At 48.8% G+C, this 22,335-nt stretch overlaps 2 protein-coding genes across 4 annotated transcripts in view; both read right to left on the bottom strand.

The window, feature by feature from the left end:
* dhx58 (DEXH (Asp-Glu-X-His) box polypeptide 58) lies at positions 1-4,914 on the bottom strand. Of its 2 annotated transcripts, none has more exons than XM_027033019.3 (12): positions 4,836-4,914; positions 4,173-4,346; positions 3,820-4,024; positions 3,047-3,237; positions 2,805-2,918; positions 2,559-2,691; positions 2,237-2,422; positions 1,769-2,016; positions 1,305-1,616; positions 994-1,184; positions 720-813; positions 1-577 (listed from the first exon to the last, which is right to left on the bottom strand). In XM_027033019.3, exons 2-12 carry the CDS (start codon positions 4,344-4,346, stop codon positions 407-409), a joined length of 2,019 nt encoding a protein of 672 aa, XP_026888820.1. In that variant the 5' UTR covers positions 4,836-4,914; the 3' UTR covers positions 1-406. The 2 variants fall into 2 exon arrangements, with proteins under 2 accessions (XP_026888820.1, XP_026888819.1); XM_027033018.3 differs by having other exon boundaries at positions 4,800-4,906.
* Positions 4,915-5,387: 473 nt separating this feature from the next.
* The window catches only part of kat2a (K(lysine) acetyltransferase 2A), a 33,251-nt gene continuing 16,303 nt past the window's right edge, over positions 5,388-22,335 (bottom strand). For both annotated transcript variants that reach the window (XM_035531601.2, XM_035531604.2), the window contains 4 exons: positions 9,261-9,297; positions 7,460-7,523; positions 7,162-7,246; positions 5,388-6,763 (listed from right to left, as the gene is read on the bottom strand). In XM_035531601.2, the coding sequence (XP_035387494.1) occupies positions 6,570-6,763; positions 7,162-7,246; positions 7,460-7,523; positions 9,261-9,297 (380 nt within the window). In that variant the 3' untranslated portion in view covers positions 5,388-6,569. The remainder of the gene's footprint in view (positions 6,764-7,161; positions 7,247-7,459; positions 7,524-9,260; positions 9,298-22,335) is intronic.

The following is a 22,335-nucleotide window of genomic DNA, read 5'->3' as shown; positions in this document are numbered from 1 at the left end:
TTTAAAATTGATCATTTAATGTTAGCTTTGCTTTAATTTCATTACATTTAATTGCATTTAATTTCAAAGTACATTAGTTCACCTGGTACAACATAGAAATATTAAAACAGACTGTAAACAGACATTTGAAGTCATCATCAGTACGTTCCGGGAGTGAAAGGATCCACATTTGCCCTGCAAACAGTGTCACAAGTTCACACCCTACACGGTTCTCCTAACGTCAACACTTCTGACACATGAAGCCTTGGGACGCAGCGACCAGCCTCCAGAGAAACTGAAGCGTTTAAACGAAATATTACACAAGATCGACACCTGGTGGTCAACACGGAGTAAAACAGCAAAGACAGGTACTTGGTATGACAAAGTGTTCTAGTTTAGCGCCATAATGAGAATGAAACGGGCGCACTCAGTTCATATCAGACACGAACTGTAGAAAGTCAAACTCCTCCACAGGGAACTCCACATCCTTCCACTGCTCCAGCGTGCGTTTGCTGTTAGGAGTCTTCAATAAAAAGCCCTTTATCTTCACACAGGGCAACACCAGCACGCTCCTGATTTTGACCTCCATTCCCCATTCCTGACAGACACACAGACGGAACCTTCCTTTACAACACGTTACATGTTAGATTTAACATGCTGTAACTAGTCCACATAAGACTGCTCAATCCCTCACATACACCCACCCCCACCCCCACCCCCCGCCATACTCCCACCCTCACTTGTCCACAAGCAGCACAGCTGATGGTGTGACCAGGCTCCCAATCTTCAAAACTTCGGTCCAGATAAATCTGGTTTCCTTTATTATAATGTTTCCTGTAAGGAAAACAAACAGTTTTACAGTCAATAACCATAAAAATGATTAAATAATAAACCAAATCATAGAATAAATCTAATTCTTAAAATGAGTTTGTCCATCTTATACAATACAGGCACAGAATCACAAGCCAGTGAAAAAAGTCCTCCCATGGATGGACCAGCCTGTCTGGGACTCACTTGAAGTCAGGGTTGATGTTCACATACTGTGAACTGTTGACAACTCTCATGTGGTCTCCACGGGCGACCGTGATGAAACACCCTCGGCAGGAGAACTCCACCTGGGCGGGGTCGTAGCGGCGTCTCCTCTGGTCTCTCTGTACACTGGCCAAGTTGCGCTGCATCACAGCTTCTCTCTGCAGCTCCAACACCTGGACCCCGACACACCCAAACCAAATGACTTTCATAAACTACACCACAGCAGTAAAGCTGAGTATTGAATGGACTTCAAATTAGGTTTGTTTTAAGAAATGGACCAATCAGAACCAGACCTTCTTGTGAAACTTGCTGGGCTCCATCTTGTGAATTTGGTTGATGGCCCTGCCTGTCAGGTCCTCCAGATACTCGTTGGTCTTCTCCCTGCACATCTCCCGCCCACCTCTGAGCGCCACCACAGAGTAGATGCTGTCCTTTGCCCGGGCCCGCCCACTGGCCTGCTGCTGAGCAATCTCATTGGTCAGCAGTCCATAACGCACCACGATGTTGCATTCTGGGATGTCGAGGCCCTCCTCAGCTACACTGGTGGAGATGAGGAGGTTCAGACCTCCTTTTCGGAACTTTTGAATTGTGTCTTTTTGGCTGTTCTACAATCCAACACACAAATCAAGAATCAAAGAATAACATTACAAGTGCGTTATGGTGCCTGTGATGGACTTGAGAGAGAATTTTATGGTCACTGAAAGGTATCTAGAAATAAAACATCTTCCTGGACAGAAATCCAATGCCAGGATCCTACCTGGGTCATGTGGTTGGCACCGGTGCCCGCTCCAGTGAGGATGGCGGCCCGGATGTTGGCGCGCTGCAGTTCTGGGTTGGCACACACCCAGGCATACAGGCAGCGTGTGCCCTCGCGGGTCTTGGCAAACAGGATGCCCCGTGACTCTGGGTCCTGGAACTGCGCCACCAGGGTGCGCTGCAGCTGGGCCAGTTTGGGGTTCTCGTAGCGTGCGTCAGCAGACAGCTGTCTCAGCTTCACCCTGTTCTCTGGGTGAGGAAGACCAATATCATCGTCATCATTAACATCAACAGAGCCACTGCTGCTGAAATCTTATAATCCAGAAAACTCATTCATCTGGTCTCTTTTTTCCTTCAAAACCTTAAACCATAAGACCTTCTTCACCACCATCATCACCATCAGTGCTGTCACCGTCCCTGTGTCCCCTAATCTTGTCAGGCATTTAAAGGAGGAGCAGCAGGTCCACACCTTCAAAGAGTGCCAAGAGGAAGAGGTCAGTGGTGTCCAGTGTGTTGTCCCTGCGGGAGCTGTAAAAGTCCTCTAGGAGACGCAGCGCGTCCACCATGCGCACGGCGTCCTTAATCAGCAGGGCATCGTTATACTTCCGCAGGTGCTGGGCACACTGAGCCAAAAGTCTGTTCTCTTCCTGAGCACCTATACACCCCGAACACACACACACACACACCTGAGACAGTGTCCTCTTATCTTCCTGCAGATCTCTGAAGCGTAGAAGCCAGGACCTGCTCACAGTACAGTTGGGGGGGGCGTCATCACAGAGATGACCTCAGACCTTTTTTTTCCAGTTCCACCACATCGGCCTCGTACTCCTGGGTGCCCATCTCCCGGGGAACGACCTTCAGCTCTGATGACATGAACGCATGAATCATGCCCATCATCATCTTCAGATGGAGCCCAAATGGGTCCTGTTAGGGGTCAGGGGTTAAGGGATAAAATACACATATGTGTCAAGCTATGCTGAAACATATTTGATACTGAATGCTGACAGTCTAAGTCTTTCCACAGGTGAGTAACGTACCAAATTCTGTTCTTCTACAATGTCATACTTTTTCACAGGTCTGGGAACAGCCTCCGTGAGCACGGGCTCATAATGTTTTGTGAACACGATTACAGAGTCCAGATTGGCACAGATCTGTGAGAGTGAGTTGAGATTTAATCAATCAATCAATCAGTTAAATCAATCAGTTTCATGAGAACATGCTGGCATGTTAATACACATGGTAGGAGCAAAACCACAGCGAGCCACACCCACATACATACCTTCAGCACATGAGTGATGGCACCCTCTAACGTCTTGGCCCCACCTGTGCCAGGTGAGGCAGTCAGGCCGAGGATCTGAGGTAGAGGCCCTGCCCCCTTCAGCTTCATCTCCACATAGCGTGCCATGATCTTATTATACATGCTGCTCTTGTGTGTGTGGTGACACTCATCTATGATCAGCAGCGTGAAGTCTGAGGAAAACACAGCCAATCACAAAACAGTGGGGGGCAGTGGTCTCCCAGAGGTTAATGTACTTGACTTGTAATCGGAAGGTTGCTTGTTCAAGCCCCACCACTGCCAAGTTGCCACTGTTGGGCCCCTGAGCAAGACCCTTAACCCTCAATTTCTCAAGTTGTACTCAGTCATAATTCTATGTTGCTTTGGATAAAAGCGTCAGCTAAATGCCGTAAATGTAAAACCAAACTAATAAAGCAAGCATATAGTTCTAATACCTATAAAAGGATATTATACAAGATATGAGAAAATACAAGAGACATACTTAAAGAATGTATAAATGAATTAAATTCAGAAGTTTCATTATTTTAGCTTTAAAATGCTGAAAAGAAAAGGAGAAGAACAGTGAAGAACACTAACATCTCCACTATACCAGACCTCCACCACTATACCAGAGCCCCTCTATACCAGATCTCCAATACTCTACCAGAGCACCTCTACACCAGAGCCTCTCTACTCTACCAGAGCCCCAGAGTCCATTCCTGGTGACGGCATCTTCCTCAGAGGTCTGTATGCGAGGGCACTTTGGAGGTCTTCACCTGTGAGCTCTACATGCTTGTCCTCCTCTGTGTTGATTAAAGCATTCTCCAGAATCTGAGCAGTGCAGATGACCAGGTCCGAGTCCCTGACCACAAGACCAAAGAAGTCCTTCTCTTTACTGTCTCCGCTGATGGCCACAATCTTCGCAGTCCCACCCAGGTGGGGACAGAACTCCTTCTGATAGTGTTGATCCACCAGGTGAACCTAAGGAACACACACACCATTAGGGCCACAAACATACTGTAAAAGAAGATAAAGACAGGGAGTAGAAGAGGAAAAAAGAACAAGAAAACGCTCATGGCTGGGGTTTGGTTGCCATGGTGACCACGCCCAACCTCAACACTGTAGATACCTTGTTGACCAGGACGGCCACCTTGGCTCTGGGCTGGTTCTCCAGGTGCTTCTGGGCCACGTAGACTGCAGCTCTAGTCTTCCCTCCACCCGTGGGGAGCCAAATGATACTATTCTCTCCCCTCAGGGCGGTCTGAACCACCTCTTCCTGGTACGACCTCAGAGAAATCTCCATCTAAACACACATATGACAAAAGAAACAACCATGCCATTCAGTGCAGATTACAATAACAGAACTTTTTATCTGAGATTCACACAACTGTAACCCCATAGAACAGATTTCTACCCAAGCTCTCTCCTCTCCAACGCACCAGTGGGAGACAGCCCCTCAAGCATTGTCCACAATCCTACCCCTGCCTGGACATCTCCTACCCCCGCCTAGGCTCCACATAATGAACCAGAGACTGGTCATAAAAACGGTGGTCAAGTTTCTATTCTTTTAAGCAACAGAAAACTGTCAGAGGGAGACTAACGCTCCTCTTTATTAGAGAACAAGCAGAAATATTAGAATTACAACACAAAACACCAACAGCAGTTCAGCAACAGTCTCACAGCACCTGGTGCTGAGCTCTCTCCCTCTCCTGCCTGTTAAACCACAGAAATACTGAATTAACACTGAGCGACTCACCTGTGCTGTGGAAAGTTTACCTATCAGTTGACTTACTTGCTTTGAGGAAAAGAGATCGTCACTTCAACTTTTAGCTTCCCAGCTGATTTGTCAGAAACGAAAGTGAAAACCTCGCAGCGGAAGGGCCCCGCCCAGGGGAGCCAACGACACACAGCAACAGAAGTGCCAGATTATGACAGCAACATTGTTTCTTCCATTGACTGTTAGCCAACATGTAATTAGGAATAGGGGCCATTTTAATATGAGTAAAAGGTGCTTCAGTATGTAGTGGAGAGGCACTAAACTCACATTCATAAGATTCAATAATGCAGACACCACCACACTCTGTAGATAAAGGCACTATGTGAAGGCATAACAGGGGCTATGAAATGACCCATTCACAGAAGAGGGAACCCCCTGTGAGGGGTCCCATTCCAGTACATAGTGCCATGGGGAAAAGGGAACAGAAGGCTTCCTCCTGTCTCTGTAACCTTTCGTTTTCCAAGCAGGCAGTGTGGGCCTCAGTTCTGATGTGTTTCATGTGGCTACAGAACCAATAACTGCTCTATAGCATTTTAAGGCATTTAAAACAAAACAACAGACAAAAGGTGCTTTATAAAAACATTTATTATGAACACAGATACAGTAGAAAGAACTGCAGCTATTTACAAGCATCATCAAAATGACGTCAAAGCCAAGAAATGCCTCGTGTCTTTGGGCATCAGTTATGTTTTTCTGATCATTAGACAGGCCCTGTGTAAGAGACACACCCTCACCCCACCCGCACTGGCCAATAGAACATCAGGATTCAACGGAGAATAAACAGTTCTTAAAAACAAAGTTTCCAGGGAATCCCCTCTGAATACGCAGTGTCACACGTCGCTCTGAAAAGTGAAATCTCAGACAGAATCAGGCCCGTGTGTGTGTGTGTGTGCACGCATATGTGCTTGCTATTCTGTGTAATGACTGATCAAACTGGACTCTTTCAGGTACAAGATTTACATTTTTTTTTTAAATAACCATTTCCAGGCCTACAGAAAATGTACACTTGACCTGGAAAACCAACACATTAGCTTAGAAATTAAACCAATAAATACCAAACAACTGGCCCATCCTGGACAAACCACTGCTGGTATGTCATGAGAACTGGACAAACATAAATGTACAGTAACTGATGTTGCCATGACACGATGACATCTCAAACACAGAAGAAAGATTGGAATGTTAAATATGACTTCGAATGGCAAAAACGTGGGCCGCTGCCACAGAACATCAGTCACGTGGTACCGCTAACGATGATTGCTAACGAGGACCGCTAACAAAATGCTCACAACAACCAACCAAATTCAGAAAATCAAAATGATAAACCAGGACCAACACCTCCAGGGGGACGTCACTGATTAATCCCCCTTCCAGTGCCACCCGTCACTGGACAGATCCGTCAGAGGGCAGACCTGTGCTCACTCTGGCTCTGTTTTGATTAATTACAGCACACTACACCAGTCAGCCTAACCTGCTGGGTCATGAATCAGATTGAATGTCACATGCAGAGAGGTTGTCGTCGTCATTTTCGGTGGGGGAATCCAGTCCGTGTAGTCCAGTCCAGTAAAGCGGAGAGCAGTAACCCATCAAAGTGACACAGGGCAGAACCCTGAGGGACACGGATCACACTCCCCCACACAGTGGGTGTGGTCATTTGTCTCCACCCCGTGTGTGGGTGTGGTCCCTTGTATCCACCCCTGGGTGGGGCCTAGTTGAGGGTGTGGTCACTTGTCTCCACCCCTGGGCAGATCACTTGTCAATGAGGCCACTCTCCTTGAGTTTGAAGTAGAAGAACTTCTCCAGCGTGCTGGCACAGCGGCAGTACTCACTGTCGGGGGGGTTGTATTCCCTGCAGTTGGTGATCACACGCTGCAGGTCTGCGATGAACAGCTTCTTGGTGACGTAGTAGCGGTTCTTCAACCGCTCTGTCATGGTCTTCAGGTCTAGAGGCACAAGGACAGTCCCATCATATCACCCATCCACACCGCCTGACCATCTGTCTAACCGCCTAAATGTCTAACCATCTAACTGTTAAACCACAACATCTGCAGATCCTTTAGTGTCATGGCCCCAAAACTCCAGAACACTTTACTTCAAATCTCTGTCTGCTCCACTCTCTTCTTTCAGATCTCAACTTCAAACACACCTCTCTTCACATATTTGCTAATTATTGTGTTGTTTGTATTAATTGTTTTCCCCCCTCCTCCATCTGTTATTGTAAAGTGACCTTGTGTCTGTGAAAGGCACTATATAAATTAAACGTAATAATAATAATAATAATATTATTATCTAACTGTCTGTCTAACCATCCCACTGCCTAATCGTCTGTCTAGACACTCACCGATGGGAAAGCGAATGATCTCGTAATAGTCTGGTGCTTCAGACTTCTTCACTGGTTCCATGAATGGCCAAGCATCAGGGTGCGTCTGTAACACACACACACACACACACCCACCCACATACACCAAAGTTCAGAAGGTGTGTTAGACATACACAGACACACATTTTCATTCTCCATGAGATCATTGAATCTTCAGGTCACAGAGCAGTCTAGTTGAATCTGACCGAGACATAACTCAGCAGACACACTGTTCCACCTGAGCTCTAAGGATTCTGGGTAGGCAAGTATTGGCTCGTACTTTAATCTGGGCCAGAAGGTTCTTCAGGATGTTGTAGAGCAGGTCTGGATCCTTCAGTTCTTTACTGGAGACAATAAAACCTCACTCAGATTAAACAGGGTCAGACACACTCCCACAATGCAGTGCAACACCAGGGAAACAGAGGGGGCTTAAACAGAACATACACAACATACAGTTGTGTTCAAAATAATAGCAGTCCAATATGACTAACCAGATCACTCACTGTTTTTGGTAGAAACTATATTACTACATGGCAAATAACTTACCAGTAGGTGTAGCGGAGTCATAGAAAACCATCAGACCCAACATTCATGAGTTTGCATAATTGAATAATTAATTGAAACAGGCGTGTTCAAAATAATAGCAGTTTGGAGTTTAATTAGTGAGGTCATTCATTCTGTGAAAAAAATAGATGTCAATCAGGTGGCCCTTATTTAAGGATGAAGCCAACACATGTAAATGCATTTCTCTCTGAAAACCTGAACCAAACGTTCCAGACAGTCCAGAAGAACAGCGTACTTTGATTAAAACGTTGATTGGAGAGCAGAAAACGTATAAAGTAGTGCAGAAAATGATAGGCTGCTCGACTAAAATGATCTCCAATGCTTTAAAATGGAAAGCAAAGCCAGAGAGATGTGGAAGAAAATGGAAGACTACCATTCGAATGGATGGAAGAATAGCCAGAATGGCAAAGACTCAGCCAATGATCAGCTCCAGGGTGATCAAAGACGGTCTGAAGTTACCTGTGAGTACTGTGACAACTAGAAGCCACCTGTGTGAAGCTAATGTATCAGCAAGAAGCCCTCTCAAAGTCCCATTGTTTAAAAAAAGACGTGAATTTGCCAAAGAACACATGGACTGGCCTAAAGAGAAATGGAGAAACATTTTGTAGAATGATGAAAGTAAGATAGTTCTTTTTGGATCCAAGGGCCGCAGTTTGTCAGACGACCCCCAAACAATGAATTCAAAGTACAGTACACTGAAGACAGTGAAGCATGGTAGTGCAGGCATCATAATATGGGGATGTTTCTCTTACTATGGTGTCGGGCCTATTTATCGCATACCAGGGATCATGGATCAGTTTGCATACATCCAAATACTTGAAGAGGTCATGTTGCCTTATGCTGAAGAGGAAATGCCCTTGAAATGGGTGTTTCAACAAGACAACGACCCCAAACACACCAGTAAGTGATCAGCATCTTGGTTCCAGACCAACAAAATTAAAGTTATGGAGTGGCTAGCCCAATCCCCGGACCTTAATCGGATAGAAATCTTGTGTGGGGACATCAAAAATGCTGTTTCTGCGGCAAAACCAAGAAATGCAGAGGAATTGTGGAAAATTGTCAAATCATCCTGGGCTGGAATACCTGTTCACAGGTGCCAGAAGTTGGTCGACTCCATGCAACACAGATGTGAAGCAGTTCTCAGAAACAGTGGTTATACAACTAAATATTAGTTTAGGGATTCACAACAATGCTAAATCCTAAAGATTTTTCAGTTTATACAGTAAATATTTGAGTTTGTGAAGAAAAATGCAGACACTGCTATTTTTTTTAACAGCCCAATATTCATTTTTCTTCATTTTCTGTAAAGTAATAAAAAAATTGATAGATTTTTCTTCATGTTTTGATTTAGCATATAATGTGCAGTGTTCCCAATGAATGGAAATAAAAACTAAGGGTTCTGAGCTTTACTCACATTTTTAAAGCTATTTTAATAATAGCTTTAAAGCTATTATTTTGAACACAACTGTACATCTACTTAACACAACACACTCCTACGTAACACAGATCTAACGTACTTTTTCTCTTTGGCACTGGGTTTCCAGCCAGTCTCCCCTAGAGAGAGGAGCAGAGAGGACATGCTTAGACCATGATAACACACACACACACACACACACACACACAAACAGAGCACGATCACACACACACAGAGCACGATCACACACACACACACAGAGAGCACGATCACACACAAACACACACACAGAGCACGATCACACACACACACAGAGCACGATCACACACACACACAGAGCACGATCACACACACACACACAGAGCACGATCACACACACACACACACACACACACACACAGAGCACGATCACACACACACACACACACACAGAGAGCACGATCACACACACACACACACACACACACACACAGAGAGCACGATCTCACACACACACACACACACAGAGAGCACGATCACACACACACACACACACACAGAGCACGATCTCACACACACACACACACAGAGAGCACGATCACACACACACAGAGAGCACGATCACACACACACACACACACACACACACACACACACACACAGAGAGCACGATCACACACACACACACACAGAGAGAGCACGATCACACACACACACACACACACACACACACACACAGAGAGAGCACGATCACACACACACACACACACACAGAGAGAGCACGATCACACACACACACACACACACACACACACACAGAGAGCACGATCACACACACACACACACACACACAGAGAGCAAGATCACACACACACAGAGAGCACGATCACACACACACACACACAGAGAGCACGATCACACACACACACACACACAGAGCACGATCACACACACACACACACACAGAGCACGATCACACACACACACACACACACACACACACACACACACACACACACAGCACGATCACACACACACACACACACACACAGCACGATCACACACACACACACACACACACACAGCACGATCACACACACACACACACACAGCACGATCACACACACACACACACACACACACACACACACACACAGCACGATCACACACACACACACACAGCACGATCACACACACACACACAGAGCACGATCACACACACACACAGAGCACGATCACACACACACACAGAGCACGATCACACACACACACAGAGCACGATCACACACACACACACACACAGAGCACGATCACACACACACACACACACACACAGCACGATCACACACACACACAGAGAGCACGATCACACACACACACACACACACAGAGAGCACGATCACACACACACACACACACACAGAGAGCACAATCACACACACACACACACACAGAGAGCACGATCACACACACACACACACACAGAGAGCACGATCACACACACACACACACAGAGAGCACGATCACACACACACAGAGAGCACGATCACACACACACACACACAGAGAGCACGATCACACACACACACACACAGAGAGCACGATCACACACACACACACACACACACACACACACAGAGAGCACGATCACACACACACACACACACAGAGAGCACGATCACACACACACACACACACAGAGAGCACGATCACACACACACACACACACACACAGAGCACGATCTCACACAGAGCACGATCACACACAGAGCACGATCACACACACACACACACAGAGCACGATCACACACAGAGCACGATCACACACACACACACACAGAGCACGATCACACACACACACACACACACAGAGCACGATCACACACACACAGAGAGCACGATCACACACACACACACACAGAGAGCACGATCACACACACACACACACAGAGAGCACGATCACACACACACACACACACACACACACACACAGAGAGCACGATCACACACACACACACACACAGAGAGCACGATCACACACACACACACACACAGAGAGCACGATCACACACACACACACACACACACAGAGCACGATCTCACACAGAGCACGATCACACACAGAGCACGATCACACACACACACACACAGAGCACGATCACACACAGAGCACGATCACACACACACACACAGAGCACGATCACACACACACACACACACAGAGCACGATCACACACACACACACACAGAGCACGATCACACACACACACACAGAGAGCACGATCACACACACACACACACACACAGAGAGCACGATCACACACACACACACACAGAGAGCACGATCACACACACACACACACACACACACAGAGCACGATCACACACACACACACACACACACAGAGAGCACGATCACACACACACACAGAGAGCACGATCACACACACACACAGAGAGCACGATCACACACACACACAGAGAGCACGATCACACACACACACACACACACAGAGAGCACGAACACACACACACACACACACACACACACACAGAGAGCACGATCACACACACACACACACAGAGAGCACGATCACACACACAGAGAGCACGATCACACACACACACACACACAGAGAGCACGATCACACACACACACACACAGAGAGCACGATCACACACACACACACACACACAGAGAGCACGATCACACACACACACAGAGAGCACGATCACACACACACAGAGAGCACGATCACACACACACACACAGAGAGCACGATCACACACACACACACACACAGAGAGCACGATCACACACACAGAGAGCACGATCACACACACACACACACAGAGAGCACGATCACACACACACACACACACACACACACACACACAGAGAGCACGATCACACACACACACACACACACACAGAGCACGATCACACACACACAGAGAGCACGATCACACACACACAGAGAGCACGATCACACACACACAGAGAGCACGATCACACACACACACACACACACACACACACACAGAGAGCACGATCACACACACACACACACACACACACAGAGAGCACGATCACACACACACACACACACAGAGCACGATCACACACACACACACACACAGAGCACGATCACACACACAGAGAGCACGATCACACACACACACACACAGAGAGCACGATCACACACACACACACACACACAGAGAGCACGATCACACACACACACACACAGAGAGCACGATCACACACACACACACAGAGAGCACGATCACACACACAGAGAGCACGATCACACACACACACACACACACACACACAGAGAGCACGATCACACACACACACACACACACAGAGATCACACACACACACACACACACACACACACACACAGAGAGCACGATCACACACACACACACACACACACACAGAGCACGATCACACACACACAGAGAGCACGATCACACACACACACACACAGAGAGCACGATCACACACACACACACACACAGAGAGCACGATCACACACACACACACACACACACACACACAGAGAGCACGATCACACACACACACAGAGCACGATCACACACACACACACACACACAGAGCACGATCACACACACACACACACACACACACAGAGAGCACGATCACACACACACACACACACACACACACACACACACACACACACACACAGAGAGCACGATCACACACACACACACACAGAGCACGATCACACACACACACACACACAGAGAGCACGATCACACACACACACACAGAGAGCACGATCACACACACACACACACACACACAGAGAGCACGATCACACACACACACACACACACACACACACACACACACAGAGAGCATGATCACACACACACACAGAGAGCACGATCACACACACACACAGAGAGCACGATCACACACACACACACACAGAGAGCACGATCACACACACACACACACACACAGAGAGCACGATCACACACACACACACACACAGAGAGCACGATCACACACACACACACACACACAGAGAGCACGATCACACACACACACACACACACACACACACACAGAGAGCACGATCACACACACACACACACACACACACACACACACACACAGAGAGCACGATCACACACACACACAGAGAGCACGATCACACACAGAGAGCACGATCACACACACACACACAGAGCACGATCACACACACACACACACACACACAGAGAGCACGATCACACACACACACACACACACACACACAGAGAGCACGATCACACACACACACACACACACACACACACACAGAGAGCACGATCACACACACACACACACACAGAGAGCACGATCACACACACACACACACACACACAGAGAGCACGATCACACACACACACACACACACACAGAGAGCACGATCACACACACACACACACAGAGAGCACGATCACACACACACACACACAGAGAGCACGATCACACACACACACACACACACAGAGAGCACGATCACACACACACACACACACACACACACAGAGAGCACGATCACACACACACACACACACACACACACACACAGAGAGCACGATCACACACACACACACACACACACAGAGAGCACGATCACACACACACACACACACAGAGAGCACGATCACACACACACACACACACACACACAGAGAGCACGATCACACACACACACACACAGAGCACGATCACACACACACACACAGAGAGCACGATCACACACACACACACAGAGAGCACGATCACACACACACACACACACACACACAGAGAGCACGATCACACACACACACACACACACACAGAGAGCACGATCACACACACACACACACACACACACAGAGAGCACGATCACACACACACACACACACACACACAGAGAGCACGATCACACACACACACACACACACACACAGAGAGCACGATCACACACACACACACACACACACACAGAGCACGATCACACACACACACACACACACACACAGAGCACGATCACACACACACACACACACACACACACACAGAGCACGATCACACACACACACACACACACACAGAGAGCACGATCACACACACACACAGAGAGCACGATCACACACACACACAGAGAGCACGATCACACACACACACACACACACACACACACACACACACACACACACACACACACAGAGAGCACGATCACACACACACACACACACAGAGAGCACGATCACACACACACACACACACAGAGAGCACGATCACACACACAGAGAGCACGATCACACACACACACACACACACAGAGAGCACGATCACACACACACACACACAGAGAGCACGATCACACACACACACACACACACACAGAGAGCACGATCACACACACACAGAGAGCACGATCACACACACACACACACAGAGAGCACGATCACACACACACACACACACAGAGAGCACGATCACACACACACACACACACAGAGAGCACGATCACACACACAGAGAGCACGATCACACACACACACACACACAGAGAGCACGATCACACACACAGAGAGCACGATCACACACACAGAGAGCACGATCACACACACACACAGCACGATCACACACACACACACACACACACACACACACACACACACACACAGAGAGCACGATCACACACACACACACACACACACACACACAGAGCACGATCACACACACACAGAGAGCACGATCACACACACACAGAGAGCACAATCACACACACACACACACACAGAGAGCACGATCACACACACACACACACACACACACACACACAGAGAGCACGATCACACACACACACACAGAGAGCACGATCACACACACACACACACACACACACACACACAGAGAGCACGATCACACACACACACACACACAGAGAGCACGATCACACACACACACACACACAGAGAGCACGATCACACACACAGAGAGCACGATCACACACACACACACACAGAGAGCACGATCACACACACACACACACACACAGAGAGCACGATCACACACACACACACACACACAGAGAGCACGATCACACACACACACACACACACAGAGCACGATCACACACACACACACACAGAGAGCACGATCACACACACACACACAGAGAGCACGATCACACACACAGAGAGCACGATCACACACACACACACAGAGAGCACGATCACACACACACACACACACACAGAGCACGATCACACACACACACACACACACACACACACACACAGAGAGCACGATCACACACACACACACACACACACACACACACACACACACAGAGTACGATCACACACACACAGAGAGCACGATCACACACACACACACACAGAGAGCACGATCACACACACACACACACACACAGAGAGCACGATCACACACACACACACACAGAGAGCACGATCACACACACACACACACACACACAGAGAGCACGATCACACACACACACACACACACACACACACACAGAGAGCACGATCACACACACACACAGAGCACGATCACACACACACACACACACACAGAGCACGATCACACACACACACACACACACACACACACACAGAGAGCACGATCACACACACACACACACACACACACACAGAGAGCACGATCACACACACACACACACAGAGCACGATCACACACACACACACACACACACAGAGAGCACGATCACACACACACACACAGAGAGCACGATCACACACACACACACACACACACAGAGAGCACGATCACACACACACACACACACACACACACACACACACACACAGAGAGCACGATCACACACACACACAGAGAGCACGATCACACACACACACAGAGAGCACGATCACACACACACACACACACACAGAGAGCACGATCACACACACACACACACACACAGAGAGCACGATCACACACACACACACACACACACACACAGAGAGCACGATCACACACACACACACACACACACACACAGAGAGCACGATCTCACACACACACACACACACACACACACACACAGAGAGCACGATCACACACACACACAGAGAGCACGATCACACACAGAGAGCACGATCACACACACACACACAGAGAGCACGATCACACACACACACACACACACAGAGAGCACGATCACACACACACACACACACAGAGAGCACGATCACACACACACACACACACACAGAGAGCACGATCACACACACACACACACACACACAGAGAGCACGATCACACACACACACACACACACACAGAGAGCACGATCACACACACACACACACAGAGAGCACGATCACACACACACACACACACACACACACAGAGCACGATCACACACACACACACACACACACACACAGAGAGCACGATCACACACACACACACACACACACACAGAGAGCACGATCACACACACACACACACACACAGAGAGCACGATCACACACACACACACACACAGAGAGCACGATCACACACACACACACACACACACACAGAGAGCACGATCACACACACACACACACACAGAGAGCACGATCACACACACACACACACACACACACACACAGAGAGCACGATCACACACACACACACACACAGAGAGCACGATCACACACACACACACACACAGAGAGCACGATCACACACACACACACACACAGAGAGCACGATCACACACACACACACACACACAGAGAGCACGATCACACACACACACACACACACACACACAGAGAGCACGATCACACACACACACACACACACACACACAGAGCACGATCACACACACACACACACACACACAGAGAGCACGATCACACACACACACAGAGAGCACGATCACACACACACACACACACACACACAGAGAGCACGATCACACACACACACACACACACACAGAGAGCACGATCACACACACACACACACAGAGAGCACGATCACACACACAGAGAGCACGATCACACACACACACACACACAGAGAGCACGATCTCACACACACACACACACAGAGAGCACGATCACACACACACACACACACACACACACAGAGAGCACGATCACACACACACACAGAGAGCACGATCACACACACACAGAGAGCACGATCACACACACACACACAGAGAGCACGATCACACACACACACACACAGAGAGCACGATCACACACACAGAGAGCACGATCACACACACACACACAGAGAGCACGATCACACACACACACACACACACACACACACACAGAGAGCACGATCACACACACACACACACACACACACACACACACACACACAGAGCACGATCACACACACACAGAGAGCACGATCACACACACACACACACACAGAGAGCACGATCACACACACACACACACACAGAGAGCACGATCACACACACACACACACACACACACACAGAGAGCACGATCACACACACACACAGAGCACGATCACACACACACACACACACACACACACACACACACACACACACACACACAGAGAGCACGATCACACACACACACACACACACACACACACACAGAGAGCACGATCACACACACACACACACAGAGCACGATCACACACACACACACACACAGAGAGCACGATCACACACACACACACAGAGAGCACGAACACACACACACACACACACACACAGAGAGCACGATCACACACACACACACACACACACAGAGAGCATGATCACACACACACACAGAGAGCACGATCACACACACACACAGAGAGCACGATCACACACACACACACACACAGAGAGCACGATCACACACACACACACACACACAGAGAGCACGATCACACACACACACACACACACAGAGAGCACGATCACACACACACACACACACACACACACAGAGAGCACGATCACACACACACACACACACACACACACAGAGAGCACGATCACACACACACACAGAGAGCACGATCACACACACACACACACACAGAGAGCACGATCACACACACACACACACACACAGAGAGCACGATCACACACACACACACACACACACACACAGAGAGCACGATCACACACACACACACACACACAGAGAGCACGATCACACACACACACACACACAGAGAGCACGATCACACACACACACACACACAGAGAGCACGATCACACACACACACACACACACACACACAGAGAGCACGATCACACACACACACACACAGAGCACGATCACACACACACACACACACACACACAGAGCACGATCACACACACACACACACACACACACACAGAGAGCACGATCACACACACACACACACACACACACACACACACAGAGAGCACGATCACACACACACACACACACACACAGAGAGCACGATCACACACACACACACACACAGAGAGCACGATCACACACACACACACACACAGAGAGCACGATCACACACACACACACACACACAGAGAGCACGATCACACACACACACACACACACAGAGAGCACGATCACACACACACACACACACACACACAGAGAGCACGATCACACACACACACACACACACAGAGAGCACGATCACACACACACACAGAGAGCACGATCTCACACACACACACACACACACACAGAGAGCACGATCTCACACACACACACACACACACAGAGAGCACGATCACACACACACACACACACACACACACACACAGAGAGCACGATCACACACACACACACACACAGAGAGCACGATCACACACACACACACACACACACACACACACACACACAGAGAGCACGATCACACACACACACACACACACACACACACAGAGAGCACGATCACACACACACACAGAGCACGATCACACACACACACACACACACAGAGCACGATCACACACACACACACACACACACACACAGAGAGCACGATCACACACACACACACACACACACACACAGAGAGCACGATCACACACACACACACACAGAGCACGATCACACACACACACACACACACACAGAGAGCACGATCACACACACACACACAGAGAGCACGATCACACACACACACACACACACACACAGAGAGCACGATCACACACACACACACACACACACACACAGAGAGCACGATCACACACACACACAGAGAGCACGATCACACACACACACAGAGAGCACGATCACACACACACACACACACACAGAGAGCACGATCACACACACACACACACACACAGAGAGCACGATCACACACACACACACACACACACACAGAGAGCACGATCACACACACACACACACACACACACACACACAGAGAGCACGATCTCACACACACACACACACACACACACACACACACACACACAGAGAGCACGATCACACACACACACAGAGAGCACGATCACACACAGAGAGCACGATCACACACACACACACAGAGAGCACGATCACACACACACACACACACAGAGAGCACGATCACACACACACACACACACACAGAGAGCACGATCACACACACACACACACACAGAGAGCACGATCACACACACACACACACACACACAGAGAGCACGATCACACACACACACACACACACACACACAGAGAGCACGATCACACACACACACACACACACACACACAGAGCACGATCACACACACACACACACACACACACACAGAGAGCACGATCACACACACACACACACACACACACAGAGAGCACGATCACACACACACACACACACAGAGAGCACGATCACACACACACACACACACACACACAGAGAGCACGATCACACACACACACACACACACAGAGAGCACGATCACACACACACACACACACACACAGAGAGCACGATCACACACACACACACACACACAGAGAGCACGATCACACACACACACACAGAGAGCACGATCACACACACACACACACACACAGAGAGCACGATCACACACACACACACACACACAGAGAGCACGATCACACACACACACACACACACACACACACACAGAGAGCACGATCACACACACACACACACACACACACAGAGCACGATCACACACACACACACACACACACAGAGAGCACGATCACACACACACACAGAGAGCACGATCACACACACACACAGAGAGCACGATCACACACACACACACACACACACAGAGAGCACGATCACACACACACACACACACACACAGAGAGCACGATCACACACACACACACACAGAGAGCACGATCACACACACAGAGAGCACGATCACACACACACACACACACACAGAGAGCACGATCACACACACACACACACAGAGAGCACGATCACACACACACACACACACACACACAGAGAGCACGATCACACACACACACAGAGAGCACGATCACACACACACAGAGAGCACGATCACACACACACACACAGAGAGCACGATCACACACACACACACACAGAGAGCACGATCACACACACAGAGAGCACGATCACACACACACACACACAGAGAGCACGATCACACACACACACACACACACACACACACACACAGAGAGCACGATCACACACACACACACACACACACGATCACACACACACACACACACAGAGCACGATCACACACACACAGAGAGCACGATCACACACACACACACACACAGAGAGCACGATCACACACACACACACACACACACAGAGAGCACGATCACACACACACACAGAGCACGATCACACACACACACACACACACAGAGCACGATCACACACACACACACACACACACACACACACACACACACACACACACACACACAGAGAGCACGATCACACACACACATACACACACACACACAGAGAGCACGATCACACACACACACACACAGAGCACGATCACACACACACACACACACACAGAGAGCACGATCACACACACACACACAGAGAGCACGATCACACACACACACACACACACACAGAGAGCACGATCACACACACACACACACACACACAGAGAGCATGATCACACACACACACAGAGAGCACGATCACACACACACACAGAGAGCACGATCACACACACACACACACACAGAGAGCACGATCACACACACACACACACACACAGAGAGCACGATCACACACACACACACACACACACACAGAGCACGATCACACACACACAGAGAGCACGATCACACACACACACACACACACACACACACACACACAGAGAGCACGATCACACACACACACACACACACACACACAGAGAGCACGATCACACACACACACAGAGCACGATCACACACACACACACACACACAGAGCACGATCACACACACACACACACACACACACAGAGAGCACGATCACACACACACACACACACACACACACACACACACAGAGCACGATCACACACACACACACACAGAGCACGATCACACACACACACACACACAGAGAGCACGATCACACACACACACACAGAGAGCACGATCACACACACACACACACACACACAGAGAGCACGATCACACACACACACACACACACACACACACACACACAGAGAGCATGATCACACACACACACACAGAGAGCACGATCACACACACACACACAGTGAGCACGATCACACACACACACACACACACAGAGAGCACGATCACACACACACACACACACACAGAGAGCACGATCACACACACACACACACACACAGAGAGCACGATCACACACACACACACACACACACACACACACAGAGAGCACGATCACACACACACACACACACACACACACACACACAGAGAGCACGATCACACACACACACAGAGAGCACGATCACACACAGAGAGCACGATCACACACACACACACAGAGAGCACGATCACACACACACACACACACACACAGAGAGCACGATCACACACACACACACACACACAGAGAGCACGATCACACACACACACACACACAGAGAGCACGATCACACACACACACACACACACACAGAGAGCACGATCACACACACACACACACACACACACACACAGAGAGCACGATCACACACACA

The sequence above is a fragment of the Electrophorus electricus genome, chromosome 3 (assembly GCF_041902795.1).
Source record: "Electrophorus electricus isolate QZ-2024a chromosome 3, ASM4190279v1, whole genome shotgun sequence".
Classification (NCBI taxonomy): domain Eukaryota; kingdom Metazoa; phylum Chordata; class Actinopteri; order Gymnotiformes; family Gymnotidae; genus Electrophorus; species Electrophorus electricus.
The sequence above is the reverse complement of the archived record's forward strand: the minus strand, read 5'-3'. Positions and strand labels throughout refer to the sequence as shown.